We start from the raw sequence: 16,031 nt of genomic DNA on the forward strand, positions 1-16,031 counted from the left end.
GTTGCGGTTGCTATGGTCATGTTGCTAGAAACTAGGGCAGACAAAATGGACTTGGCCCGATTGGTCGGTCTGCAATTAAGGTCAGGTTGGGCTAAAAAAACAATCTAAATAGAAACAAGCCTTTTTCGGCCCGGTCTATTTAGTTCGATGGGTCAAATGGACTCAGGCCATGCTAGCCTGATTAGTAATATATAATAAATATTAAATAAAACATATTAAATTATTAATATAATTTATAATTTTAAATTACAATTTATATTTTTTAAAAGGCAAAACATATTCATTAAACATAAAGCAAGTGTCCACAAGTAGTGACAACCCCAAAAAAATATTATTAAATTGAATATTCATTAAACATAGTTTAAATACCTTTGCCAATACTTTTTAGACAGAATAAATGCATAATAAATCATTCTGTGCCTTTGGTTTATTTAATTTTTTTTACAAAATCAATTTTTTAACTTTTTTTTGTATTAATTTTTAAATTGGCCTGAATAGGCCTGGTGGTCTGGCAATTTGACATTGGGCTGGGCTGAGCCTAAGAAATTTCATCCCAAAAGAATATGGATCAAGCCTAGGCCTACCTGTTTTCAATGTATGGCCCGATGGGTCAGACCAGGCCAGTCTGGCCAATCCATTTTGACAGCCCTACTAGGAACTGCATGTAGGTGCCTCCAGCAAGGGATGATGTAGCCTAGGATGCCACCATTGTTACTACCCTTAGCACACAAGGGACTCCTCCAACAGAATCAAGTCAAATTTCTTCAAATTTGATTGTGTTTGAGATTCCCGCACAGATAGAATTTCATGGTGAGTGGATGAATATTAAGAGAAAAAATAGAAAACCACCCATAAATAAGAAGATTCCTCAATCACAAGAAGGCCCATGTATTAACGTTCCAATCCATTTGTGATTCCCTAAGATTTGGTGATTTCTAGGATCTTGGCCAGTTCCTTTACATTGAATTCCACATGGGGCCCCACAAAAGACGCAACAAAGGTTCTCATAGTGCCTTAAATTAGTGATGTGAAGGCTCCTCGTAGACACCAGGAAAAACGCTCATGTGTTGACACCAACAATATAGGTAAGGCTACTATGATCACACACCCCTCCAATACTAAGACACATATGACAACTGTCACCTCAGTTGGTTTAGGGTGTGAGGGTTCTAAAAACCATGAATTTGTGAACCAAGTTCAAAATAGTGGTGGCCAAATGAGGGTCATTGAGGTTAATATTAGTGGTCCTCTTGATGCACAGATGCAAGCCTCTGATGATAAGAAGAGTGATATCTCCCCGATGATGGAAGACATGCTTGAGATCGTAGAAACTGAAGGCACTCCCCAAGCCTTGTCTTCGATTGATCTGTCCCAATAGCATGATTTGGGACTCACAACAATTTCTATGAGTTCCTAAATGGAGCTCTCATCAACCTCTTATTTAGCTATCCATGATAGATTCCAATGATTTTAACATCATCTCTTGTAATATTCGCGGCACAAACAATGCGAAAGGAAAAAGATGCATTCGTGAAATGATGAGGAACCATCACCCTTCCATATTCATTGTGCTTAAGACTCGTTGTTCTTTCTCTTAACTTTACCCTTAGTCATAGAGTGGAAGCCAATGGTCACACAGGCGGAATTTGAGTTCTGATTGATCAAGCAAGTTAGTTATCTTCTCGCAGGTCGTTTCCTTCTCGATCTCATCTGGCATTAACCTTTGGACATGCCCTGCGGTTTATGCAGTCCCCAACCGCATAATTTTTTTTCTCCTTTAGGATCATTTATGTTCCCTCACTCAATATATTAAGTGCCCTTGGATACTCCTCATGGATTTTAATGAGATTTTGGCACCTTCAGATGTCAAGGGAGCAAGTTCACTCTAAGCAGTGCAACAACCTTCTCTTCAATTATTGGTGACTTTTTTTTATGGACATGGGTGCCATAGGTCACTAGTTAACTTGGTTTAGGCACTAGCTGGGGTCAAGTATGGCCAAAAGACTTGATCATGCAATGATGAACTAATAGTAACGCATGAAGTTTCCTGAGGCCTTCATTGAAAATCTTTGTCGGGTCTATTTTTATCATTATCCTCTCTTGACTCATTGTGGAAGTATTCTAGCAGCTAGAAGATCTAAATCGTCCAAGCTTTTGTCTGCCAGGGCTACACACAAAGACGTTGACTTGTTTTTGTTAAAGATGCTTGGGCCAAGGGTGCTCCATCCATCCTAAATTGCTTGATGGAAGTCCAAGAGGAATGCAATTCCTTTAATAAAAAGGTATTTGGCAATATCTTGGTTCGCAAAAGAAAGGTGGAGGCAAGGCTTAATGGGGTTCAATTAGCTTTGGAAGATGGTGGTTCTAAAAGCCTTAGACGTATTGAGCAGGAGCTCTATGCTAAGTACAATGATATCCTTCCCCAAGAAGAATTTCTCTAGTTTCAAAAGTCTAAGGAGACGTGAGTTCATTTTGGGGATAAAACAAAAGGTTTTCTTTTATGTGTAAAATGTGTACTCCTACAAGGGCAAAGTACCTTATGTAGTAACATCATGGACTTGAAAGTCCAGATATCATACCCTAGAGACTAGTTGTATTGTCATATAATATAAATCGTATTAGCTAAATAATTTTAGGTTTTTTTTTTATCTTGAGTTGGAAGATTGTTTGTAATTGTGTTCAAGAAAATAAAACTAAAGACAACACCAGTTGTGAGAAAGATATATATATATATATATATATATATATATATATATATATATATATATATATATATATATATATATATCTTCAGCAAGGTACATGAGTAAAATGGTCACTACACGCAATTAACTAAGAATTATAGTGACAAATTCTAATATGGAAGAGAAAACAATAGAAAAACACAATCAATTAAATAACATCAATAACTTTATTAAAATGAGGAACCAAAGTACATGAGTACAACTACATCACAATCCAAGTTCTAAGGGGTTTAGCCAACCATGATCATAGAATAGCCAAACAACATACAATATTGCATTGAGAATAAAAGAGATTGGAAACCTTTACAAATTAAGACCCCAATTGTCCCAATTATCCTTGGTGCAATTTTGTCTCTCAAAAGCCATTGCTACTCGAAAAATAAAATAAGCTTTCTTTAGATACAAACACCAATACCCTATTTATAGCCTCCTAAAATTAATTACTCAAAGTAGGCGTATTATGATCGTGGCTGAAAATTATGACACCGAAACTCTAGGGTGTTGTTGAACGACTATAGCCCTTGTGGTGTTGACCACAAACATAATTTTTTTTGGGCCAACCTTATCTAGAGGTAAACTAAAATGAAGGAAGGGCGAAGAAAGTATGGATATCAAAGAAAAGGAAAGAAAGTTCACCTTTCAACGGTTCAGTTGAAATTAACATTAAATATTGTCCGAAACATATGGGGTCCCCAAAATCAACTTTCTTTACAAAATTGAGTGGATTTGTGAAGAAAGTGTATTGAAATTACTAACCTTACAAAATTATCCTCTTGTGACAAACGATTGATAGAGAGAGAGAGACCATATCTCTTTGAAAAATTAAATATGCAACACCACATTTAAATATGGTAGCCGCAAAGAGAGACAATCAAATATGCACTCCAACCATAGTCGATTATGATAGTTAGCATAATCAAATACATCTCCCAAATCAAATAACATGATCACAAGTGTCTCTTGACCCATTAAGTCAAAAACCTACTAAAATTTTAAACGCGGTGGGAATCAAATCCAATTTTTTTTGTTAAATAAATCGTTCTCATTCATGTGAATGTAATTGGACTTTATATGACTAAGTCAACCCATATAACAAAATAAAATATAAAGGTAATACAATAAATTGTTTTTAAAACGAAAAAATAACTAGTATCATACAAAAAAATACTTATTTGTTATATATAAGAGAATAATTCAAAAATATGAATTTATTTTATATAAAAAACTTAAGTTATATTTCATGAGAGCAGATAAGTTTTCTATGTGTATATAATAATACTTTGATTTCTCAGACATAATCAAATATGTATCTCAAATAAATGAAAATTTAGAACTAGTTTGTTTCAAAAAGGTAAAATCATTTTAAAAATTATGAAGCAAAAAAAAACATATAATTGAAATTTCATAAGTGTTTTATTTAGATTTTTTAATTTGATTATTTATTATATCATTTTCTCTTCTCTCATTTTTCGTATGTTTGGAGGGAGGGAAAGAGATTGAAAAGGAAAAAAAAAACACTTAAAATTTGAATTGAAATGAAAGTGGAAGAAAATATATTTTTTTAATTTTATTTTTTGTTAATTTTTTTCTTTCTACTTTCTCTTAATCCAAATAATAATATATACATTATTATCTATCTGTATTATTCTTTCTTTTTATTTTTTTATTTTTTTTATCAAATATATCATTCATGTCTATGGAGCAACTCTATTTTTTTACTTTCCTTCGGTTTTTCTTTTCTCATACTTTTTTTTTTCATTTGTTTCATCGCAACAGAATCCTGTCAATCTTTAATCTTTTACCCACGACATTAACGTAGGTTGACTAGATTTGTCTGTTGAGTTATATTTATTGTTATCAGTGCTCTCGAGTTATTTTAATTATATTACATAATTACTTATTTTAATAAAATTAGTATTTTAGTTTTTTTGCACATGGTTGATTTTTATTTTTATATATATAAGTACTTCATAAATGTTTATTCTTTTTTTATATAGTAAATGTTTATTATTTAAATGTTTTTTTATGAACTTCTGCCACTTATCACCTGCGTTTAGAGTTTTGCGTTTAAAAGTCTGAAACTCTGTCACCTATCACCGGCGTTGTTGACCTCAAAGCTGACCTATAATTTTAAATTCATTGCTAGGAGTTACAATTACAACATTCATAGAATTGTCGGGTGGGAGATGCTAAACCACTTACTATTAATAACTTCATTCTTCCATGTCAAAAATTTATTTGATTTTATCAAACACAAATTCAATAAACAATTCATCAACCAACAAAAATTTCAACTCACCCTCAATTTTTCAATTAAAAAAAATACACAAGCCGAGTCTTTATTGGACAATTTTGTATTGTTTCAACTCTCACTCAGATGTCAACACAAAAAACAGACATGGTCACATGTGATTGCACAAAGCACAATGCATTAGGGTAATGTATGGGTAGGCGTGTGTGTGGGGTTAAAAAAGGTTAACTCATTCACGAGGAATAGGGTTAGGGTGGGTGTAAGCATCGAGAATTGGGATGCCCCAAGAAAGAAGCAACCACCTTTCTCATGCATTGGAATAATACACGTTTGTTCAGAGACAGAGAGAGAGAGAGACCCCCTGATAAAAGCTCATGCCAGAATTTAAAAATTGGAGTCCAAACAAAAGTGGAATGCAGTTCAGTACTTGGGTCATTTTCACAATTTTGTGAGTTGGAATCAACACGTTTTTATGCAAATTTGTACTTTTAAAAATAAAAATACTGGGATTTTAATTATATTTATTGATTTAAAATTCCATTACACATTTAATGTAGGCGGGTTATTATTTTTTATTAGATTTTATTTATCTTTTTTTTATTAAATTCTAAATCAATTAAATTTCTTTTCACCCATGAATTTAAGGATTAAGACCAAATAAATATAAACTAATTATTATGGAAAAGAATATGAAAAAAGTTTATCTAAGCTTTATTACGAGTCTTGTTAGGAACTAATAATAAGTTTTTGATTAAAAATACACGAAAACATATTAAAATTTTAATTTAATTTATATATGTTGTGATTTGTGAATATACATACTTTACAAATTATATTAATGAATGAGATAACGTATGTGTTTGAAATGGACTAACGTTTTAGGAGATAATAATAGTAGTTTATGCATCTTTTAGCACATTTTATATTTAATTTTTAGCTCCAACGTATAACACACAGGTACAAAAGGCTACTCTAAATTTTTATTAAAAAAAAAGGCTACTCTAAACACCAAGGGTCTGATAAAATATTAAAGTAATATTCTATTTACATGCTCATCATACAAAAGTTTTACATATAAAATATATTCTATTCTATTCCTAAAAATTATGATAATTAAGAATTGAGAATATGCAAATAACATTTGAATGAGATAATTTAAAATTTTAAAAAAAATTTAAATTTTGAGAATTTTAAATATTTCAATTTAAATTCCTTTATTTTAAAAATTTTATGTTTGGATACAAAAGTGTCCAAAATCACAATGGCGTTCTCATCCTTCCTATGGTTTTCCTTCTTCGTTGCGAACCCAAACATAACCGCCATTTCCACTCGATTTTCTCACAAACCATCCAAACTCCCTCTCTCGTCGGCGTTCGCCATCCAGCCGCTCTCCACGACCACTGCGACAAACGTCTCGGGCGCCATCGACGGGACCACGATCGCGGTGGTGAGCGGGGGATTCGTGATAGCACTGGCGACAGTGCTATCGCTGACGGACCCAGAGCAGCGGAGATAGTTGCAGGTGGAGGAGGTGGGCAGCGACGACAAGGAGGTGGGAAGCAACGACAAGGAGATGGTGAGGGAGTACTTCAACAACTCCGGGTTCCAGGAAGATCTATAGTGACACCGACAAGGTGAACCGGGTTTAGTGCGACATTAGGTTGGGCCATGCCAAGACCGTGGAGAACACACTGAGCATGTTGAAGGACGAAGGTTCCCTTCAGGGCGTTACGCTTTGCGACACTGGGTACGGTACCGGTTCTCTCTCTATTCCTCTTGCCAAAGAGGGCAGAGAGGTTTCCGAGCTCACGCGCGATGTTGCCGACGGGCTCATTGTCGGAGAAGGCGAGGTACTGGAGGTGCTGCCAGGTGCCGCACTCGAGAAGGATCTGGCCGGAGAAGAAGTTGCCGCCGAGGTGAAGGTGGCGGAGGAGGAGCATGGTGGCGACAAAAAGATAAATTTTTAAATTCGCTCTCTTGAAGATAGAATTTAAAATTCTATTCTTTCAATTAATTAAAATTTCTTTTAAAATTCTAAAATTTTAAATTTTTTTTACTAAAATATTCAAATAATTACTTTTAATAAAAAAAATTTAATTTTCTATAAAAAAAATACATTATTTAATTCAACTATCCAATCCAAACAAACTCTTACATACTAAAAAAAATTTCTAACTTTATTTCTTTATCTGAGTACCTTTTTCTGTTACCGGTCAGGCTTTTTTTTTTGTCTTGGGATATTAACACGAAACCAAACAAACACAACCAGCGTATACCCTTCTCTCTTATTTCTCTTTCAATTTTCACCTTACTCATTGTTTCTCCCACCTTACCTCTTTGTCCCTCTGCTTCTCGCTGTGAAACTTCATTATCTTTCTCTTTCTTTATTTACTAATACCACTTCACCTCACTTTGCTTTCATTCTCCATACCCTATCAAACTCCACTTTCCTTTTTTCCTCTCTTTGTCTCTCTCTTTCTACCTCACATCACACATTCTCATCCTCTTTTTATATCCTTCCCCTCCAAAGCTGAGAGAGCCACAACACAACCAAAACCCTATATTATTCACTTGGTCAAACACTCTTTCACTTGACAAACAAACACTTTGTGTAGCTACAATGGAAGTAAGTCATAATTAAGTCTTTGTATTCTTACTACTTATATTTTGTTATGCTAGCTACTTGTTTATTTAACTTGGATTTTTTGTGGGTAGTTGATATTAGATGTTGAAGATTTCATATCAACTATAGTAAAATTAAAGTATATAATCAACATTTTGTTATGCTACTTGTTGATCTAACTTCGATTTTTTTTGGGTAGTTGATTCCATATCAACTACTATTATAGTCAAATTAAAAGTATATAATCAATATTAGTGACAAAATAATTTATATGTAATTTTTAAATAATCAACATTAGTGACTAAATAATTTATATGTAATTTTTAAATATCTGTTGTGATGAAAATTACAATTTTTGTGGCTAAACTTTGTTACTAATGCATTAATGTATTAATTTCACGTGTATTTAGGCGTATTACTACAAGAGGCACCATGTGCCAGCATTTGGGAGCTGGGATTGGAATGATAATCTTCCTTTCACTCAGTGCTTTGAAACTGCAAGACAAGCTGGTTTGCTAAGATATAGTTACTCTGAGTCTGAAGATAGAGATCTTTATGTTACTGGGGACTTGTATGAGAATGATGTTGTCACACCCGCTATGATCGTTGTTCCTCGCAGAAGGGTATGCTTCTATATTCTTTTTTATTTATTTTTTATGATTATTTTTTCTTCATGGGTTATGTTCTTTATGCCACTGAATCCTTCTTCTTTTTCTCTGTTTTTGATTCATTTTAAATAAGTATGACTCACAATGAAAATATTATGGACGTTCTTTCCTATGCAATCTTTTCAAAAATTGCAGTGTTTAAATTGATTTTAAATTAATTATTAATTATTTTGCTTTCAATATATTAACTGGATGATATTTCTTAGGGACGTATTTTTAGTGTAATTTTTTGTTTTTTATATATTATTTTCTGATAGGAATTTGGGTTTTATTTGGGCTTAATTGGAAGTTAATTATGACACGTGTCGTTACTCATTAATCATTATCAGTCAGTTTAATTTTGGGGTTGAGAATTTAAACAGTGAGATTGAAAAAAAAGATTAAATTGATTAATTAAATTACAGGTGTCTGGTTTACTGAGAAGACTATTTTTGCAATTAAGTTTTTTTTTTATAATTTTTGTAAAGTTAGGGTGATTTTTTATTTTTTTTTAATTTTGAACGAAGAAGAATACTAAAATATCAAAGGAAACTGCATCAAATTTTGATTTTTGTCCATTATAAGCGATCTTCGGTCTACATCAATTTGATTTTTTGACGGGAAATGTTAGTATAATATGTTTTAACGTCTTTAATTTTGGAAGAAGCATGAGTCTTAATTTTAGTAATTAGTAAAAAAAATATGTTGAAAAGTAATTTATATTTCTTTCTCTCATTTCCCATTAGCAAAATTGTCTCTTTGCTTCTTATTAGCTGAAAGAGAAAAGGAAAATTCCTAAGACTGAAACAAGAGTTTTTCTAGAATAAGTTAATCGTTCCTTATCATTAATGTTGTATGATTCATTCACGTTAATGTCTATTTTTTAAAGTGATTAAAGTGACACTCCAATATAGCTCTATAATTAACCGGTGTGTACAATATTATAGTCACTGATCTACCCCCTTTAACACGCTTCATTGTCTTTTCAGTCTTTTTTATGTTATCTTGTGAGGTTGTGCTCAGTCACGATAAAGGGTCTTCTATTTTTCAATTTTAAATTTGTAAAACAAAGTATGGCACCTCAAAAGAAGGCGACAATTAATTAATGACTAGAAAACGAAGTTCCAATGTTCCATGCATATCCTTAGTCATCCTAATGATATAGCCATATAGGGTTAGTCCATGAGTGTTAAAAAAATAAAACAACTTCGTTACTTCTTTCTCTAAGGTTACACTTTATGGATACTTTATAGTGGACCCAACTATATTGAATTGAATGACATTCATGATTCACACAAGGTGAGAAATTATTAAATCAGGAACTTTTTCACGAGCACACAGATTGTTTGTGACTTTGTACATCTCACAATGATTAAGATTTTATAATAATATCTTTTGATAATAAACTATGATTAAAAAGGACTTAGTGCAATAGGTGCAACTTTAGGCTTTATTGTCCATGTCAATTGGTCACTAAAAACAAAGACAACGGGATCCATTGGTATCATAACAAGGTAGTAAAGTAATCATAGTTGAAATTCCAACATAATGATGAGTAATGACACACACCATGCTAGGTAAGCATTCATGTGGTAGATGCTAGACATGTAACTTCAAAGGTAACTTTTTTTTTTTTCTGATGGAATTCTTAATTTGTTGCTGACACTATTGTAGGAAAAGGTACGTTGCCAGAATGAAAAAGAAGCAAAAAAGCAAAGTTGGAGGAGTAATGTGAAGGAGCTACCTAGCCCAACTAGTCCAATTCAAAGACCAAAACCGAAGCCTGTGGATGAGGACTTGTACAAGATCTCACCAGAGCTTCTTTATGCCAAAACTAGGAAGGTCTTACTCTTTAGCCCCCACACAATAATACCCTTTTGCTTTTATCTCCACTAAACGCATTTTGTGTTGATCTTTATTACTTTCATAATGTCAAATTCATTGCATATTCAACCCTTTGCTTTTTTGCATCTTTAGCAAAAGTTTTGATAAATTTGCTTTTCTAATTTTATTTTGCCTTTTTGCTTTTTGTTGAATGCAGAAGAGAGGGTTGTGTTTCTTCCCAAGCTGCTTGATACCAACTTGCATTGCTTGAGATACAAGGAAATTTGAGGAGCCAATGTACATATAAGTGAAATATATGATACATACTTGATTGGATGATATTTATTTAAAACGGGACCTAGAAGATTATCATTATATATAGTCACATGATTATTGTGGCAAGGACTTTGTTGTTTATTCTTTGACTTTACCGTTTAGTTTTTGTTGGGGTGTTTTCAATTAGTCTTTGATGTACTTTGGGGTGAATCATTGGTAGGACTTGAACTTTGGTTGTAAAAGCTCTGTAACTGGAAGTTTAGAGAAAAAAGGGGTTTAAAAAAGTTTTTGTTCCTGCCAAATAATTCTGACGAATATTCTCCTCACTGAAGCTCCATGTATGTTGTTTATTTAGAGTTAAGGGAAATGCTAGAGTAACTCCCCTTGTATACTATAATTGGATTTTGTATATAACAATGTTGATAGCATGCGGGTTATTAATTCAATTAAAGTCAAAAATTAATTTTCTGTTTTGATTTTAGTATAAGGAAATGGGATTGGATTTCAACCTGTTGTAAAGTTACTAAGGAAAAATCAATATAATAGATTTGTATTAATAATTTGTTAGTTTCAACTAATATTAAATTTGATTTATTTAAGTAAGGTTTTACTAGATCAGTCTAATTTTTTTTTAATGAAAATTAGTCATCAACAAAATCATTTAGCATTTTTTTATGAAAATTAGTCATCAACGACATCATTCAGCACTTAATATTAATAATATGGTTATAAAAAATTATATAATAGATTTACGATAAGAATGAAGGGAGTATTAACTTTTGATCATCTAACCAAATAACCGATAACCATTGTCTTGGATTTTACCAAATTGAATCAGTACACCAAATCTAGCCGTGAATTCAATTGCCATTCAACCAACCTTAATTTTGCTTAGTCATTCAAGTAATTTAAATACAAACTTGACACCTAGTCATGATAATTAACCAGGGCAATTTTTTTTACTAAGGTTAATCCTAAAATTTCATCTATAAAAGCTATATATTATTCTAATAACAATTGTTAAATAGGCATATGTGTGAAAAAAGAATCAATAAAATTTGAAAGGAGTCCTTGCTTTTGTTGAAACATGTGTTCTCCTTTTCTCCCATTTATGAATAGGTACTTTACACTTCATATGGCTTTGGACCTTTGGTGGAATAATTTCCATGCAACTCCTTCCTTTTCAAGAGTACTTTCTTCATTTCTTGTGTAGGGCCTGCAGTTGTTGCTGCCTTGCTGGTAAGTGGCAAAGGTTGGTCTGTTACAATTTGCAGCCTAGCTAATTAAGCATATTTATATACACATTAGTGTAATAATAAGGATTGACGAAAGTGATTTGTGCTTTTTAATTAAGTAATTTAGAGTTCAAATTCTAATTAATGATTGGGTATGAAATAAATAGTGTTAAAAGGAAGAATATTCACCTTTTGTGTACTTAAATTTCCGATAAAGATTAATTTTCACTTTCAGCGAAAATACCATAATTAGAAAAAAAATACATATTCTTATTGTCACTTGAAAAATTAACGGATTCAATCTATTAACATTCCAACACGATTTTAAACTATAGATTCTCAAACTACTAGCAAAAGTGTTTGGTATAGATGAAAGAGAAGTAATAAAAAAAAACTGAAAATAAAACTTAAAGGCAATAAACAGTAAAATGAGTAAATTCAGTAAGATAAAAATGCAAGAGTAAAATAGGTGCAAGAATAAAATAAAATTGGTTTGAATTTATTGTCATACAATGAGTATTCATAATATCTTATAAAATATATTTGACTACAGCTATTGAACCAATCATATTCCGTTTTCTTCCATCGTCTCGGCTAAATAATCTTCTAAGTCCCCGAAATCCTCAACTAACTTTAAATTATTTTTCGGCCTACTTTAAATCCAATATTAATCTTTTTTGGGCCTACCGATTATGATTATAAAATATTTGAATTTCAGTTACCAACATATATTTAATAAAAAATAATTTAACGAAATGATTAATCATAAATGATTAATGTAATGAAGTTATGATGTCTATTATTAGTTTCTCGTAACATAGTGAACCAAAGTTTCATTCTGTTAAAAAAAGTGCCTAGATTTAGTATCTGTTTGTGTCTTGAACACAATTGATAAGGGAGAAACTAAAAAATATACGCACATTTATAGATTTACTGATATGAAACTTCTTTAACTTGCTACATATGCGTAGTGTGAGATTCTTGAATCTAGGTGCATATGAATAAATTATTATTTTTTATTGTCTTTCTTATCACGGTTATCCTCCTTTATTAAGACCAATTTCTCTCCAGATTCAAGTAAATAAAGAGGATAAGGAATTCAAAGATCTATTTCGATTTTTTTTTTGTCAACAAGATCTATTTCGATCCTTTAGTTGATAACACGAGTAAAATTGAAACCTGGAATTACCCTGCAAGTTGCAACCCAGGTATATTAAGGTTTGCAATTGCTTTCTTTTATTCATCATATTATATTTTAACAATCTGCCAAAACTTCCGTAAAAAAAAATAAAATCTGGCAAAACTATGTAGTTTTCAAACTTAGGTCCCTTCATCCGTAACATGACAAAACAAATCAAGAAGGAAATGAAGAAATGAAGTGATATTTTATTGTATGTTAGTTTCTTCACTTGATTTTATTCATACCAATATCCGGTTCTCCATCCCAGTGCAGAATCTTGTACCCGAGAGTGCCTTTTTGTTCCCTGCTATGTGGTGCTTCATGTGGTGCTAATGAAACTGCCGTGATTAAATTGAGTTCATGCAACTTTTGTTATTAATTTCCAATTAAACTCTCGGATAATAAAAATGAATATAGTATTTACAATTTCATTTGAGTTTAATTTATATGCACTATTAGCATAAAAAAGTATAAAATATTTTTATATAGGCATCTAATAAGATTTCATCACTTTATCATGTCATCTTATTCTATATTCATTAATACGATGTGACTAAGGTATTTTTTTTTATTGAATGTTTGGATATATTAATATCATATATAAATTAAACCCATAATAATTTGGTAGAGATCACTACAATTCTTTGGCTGAAATAATCTTGCGAGTTGATTCATGCAGTTGCTAGTTTTTTTTTTTTTTTTAATCCACAAAATGAAGACATACTTATGTAAGGCATAAAGGATACCCAAACCTATGTACAAATGAAAATCAGACATCACCTAGGATCCCTCATGTAAGCCACTGTTACAAGATATTTATATGGCAATATAAATAAAATATAACCAAGGTTTATGGGGGAGACCAAAGACGTGTACCAATACTGTCATAAAAGAAAACCCCTAATGTTGGTACCCACCAGAATAATAATCATTCTAGAATTTCACCCATCAAATTATAACCGTCCCCTATCAAAAAACAAATTTATAAGCATTGTACTAATTACTTTAGTTTTACGTTTATCCCCACCTTTTTTTTTTAAATATATATAGCTGTGTCATCTTTTAAACCACTTTTGAATGGTGAATTATACTAGGTGTTCACATGGATATATGAATCTAAGTTCTTCCCCAAAACCCTCAAGTGCCAAGATGTAGTCTTCTTTTGAAAAAAAATAAAAATTGATCTCTGAACTGTCCTTTGCCTCCATTTGTAATTATAAGTCAATGTATTTCAATATAGACGAATAGATGTTGTGACTAGGTTCTTTTTTAAAATCAATTTGTTCAAGCGGGGACAAGTGCATAAACTGGCACAAATGCAATTGGAAAATTATTCGTGGAACTGATGATAGACACTCGCTATGTGGAACTCTAGTGTTTGAAACAAAATTATGGAGATGATGATCATTGTAGGTTTCCAGGATTTTCTTTTGGTCAATGTTTGCTTCTCTGATTAAAAATTAAATTTATGACTTCTTGGTCCATTCTTATTACATGAGTTGAGCCCATCATTGTTCACTTGAGGTCCAAGTGACTGACTAATAAATTTTATGTGTTCACAGATTGATTCAAATTCGAGAGAAAGTTAAATATGAATTAATTAATTTTAATTGGTTCAAATTTTAGAATTTTTTGTTTAACACGAACCAAACCAACTCAAGGGTGTTGGTTTGATTTGGTTCACCACATATCCAACAAAATAAATAAATAAATAACAAATTTTAAAAATAAAAGGTAACATGATTTTGTTTTAAATTTGACAAATAATATTGTCATAAAATAATGTAAGGATATTTAAATGTAATTAACTTATATCAATTAAGTAATAACATAAAATTATAAAAAAAATATGATTGATTGATTAAATCATAAAACTCCATATATATATATATATATATATATATAAATATAATAGAAAGAAAAAAAAATTATTCAACACAAACTTTGATTCTAAAGGTAAACTAAAGGAAAACACAATAAAAATTCAAAAGACACAATAGCATGCAAGCTAATCATTAAAAAAAATAAAATAAATACATAGTTGATTTAGTTTGATTTGAAATTAATTTGGATTTGAAAATTGTGAATCCGATCCCCAAACTAATTAACATCATATTTCAATTAGTTTGATTTGGATTTAACCCCCCCAAAAAAAATGAACCAATTTACTAGGTTCGGTTCACATTATCGGATTCGTTGGATTGATCCGAACCGAAAAACATCCTTAATAAATTTGATATTTTTTGGACATATAAAATTGGTTTAATTGTAAAAGGTGAAGGGAAAGATGGATAAATTATATGTTGAAATCCTCTCACTAACAAAATCTAATAAACTAACCACTAACATTTACCAATAAAAAAATTGTCATTTTCTTATCAAATCTACTCCTTGAGTAGACTCGTACTTGCTTAATTTATTTCTTCCCAGTTTCTTTAAATTTTACCTCTATGCAAAAGCACGCACTAGTATACTTTAAATTAAAGTTTCACACAATATTATTTGACTTTTTTCATAACTAATGTGGCATCCTTTTGTGTCTTGGTTGTGATTTAATTATTTAATTTCCTTTTCTTCCTTTAACCTCTTTCAATTCTGATCTCTTTAAAGATCGATATTCTATTCGTAACCTCAATTTGTATGGAGATGCTCCACCTAAGTGAGTGTTACTTTATCTACCGTTCCTCAAGAATGTTTCTAAATCCTTTCTCTATAGTTTATGACAATAAATAGGGATATAATTTCTGTTCTTGTTTTGACAAGGTTTTTCATTTATAATAATGGAAAAATATTGTTCTATTTAGATAAATGATATATTTTATGCTCGTACTCAAGTATTTAATGAGCTTTATATTTCAATCTTGATACCTTTAATACTAAGGTTTATTTGGAATGATATTTAGCATTGTCATTTAGCCCAATACTTCATTACATTTAGGCGTAAAAATTCAGATCCTTTGAAAAATTCAAAGAGTTCAAGTGTGAAATTGAAAACCAACTTGATAATGATATCACGGTTCTTTGATCCCAAATCGCGATAATGAATATTATAGTAAAAAAATAATGATTATATGAAAATGTGTGAGAAAATATCTCTACCCGTCCTCCTAACATACCAAAATGGAATATCTCTGAGGATGAATCAAACTTTGTTAGACATAGTTTGATTGATGACGAGTCATGCCACTTTTGCTAACTCCTATTGGATTTAAATTGTGTTTCATCTAAATTGCTTCAGAAAAAACCATCTA

General features: G+C 31.3%; 1 protein-coding gene and 1 pseudogene across 1 annotated transcript; both read left to right on the forward strand.

Annotated features, from left to right (window-relative positions):
- Nucleotides 1-6,256: 6,256 nt before the first annotated feature.
- On the forward strand, nucleotides 6,257-6,962 carry LOC113001237 (magnesium protoporphyrin IX methyltransferase, chloroplastic-like; annotated as a pseudogene).
- A 573-nt stretch (nucleotides 6,963-7,535) lies between these two features.
- LOC100306260 (uncharacterized) lies at nucleotides 7,536-10,534 on the forward strand. Its single transcript, NM_001249245.2, is given in 4 exon segments — nucleotides 7,536-7,621; nucleotides 8,029-8,241; nucleotides 9,940-10,107; nucleotides 10,307-10,534. Coding segments are annotated over 4 exon segments (441 nt in total). The 5' UTR covers nucleotides 7,536-7,615; the 3' UTR covers nucleotides 10,361-10,534.
- Nucleotides 10,535-16,031: the final 5,497 nt, after the last annotated feature.

The sequence above is a fragment of the Glycine max genome, chromosome 3 (assembly GCF_000004515.6).
Source record: "Glycine max cultivar Williams 82 chromosome 3, Glycine_max_v4.0, whole genome shotgun sequence".
Classification (NCBI taxonomy): Eukaryota; Viridiplantae; Streptophyta; class Magnoliopsida; order Fabales; family Fabaceae; genus Glycine; species Glycine max.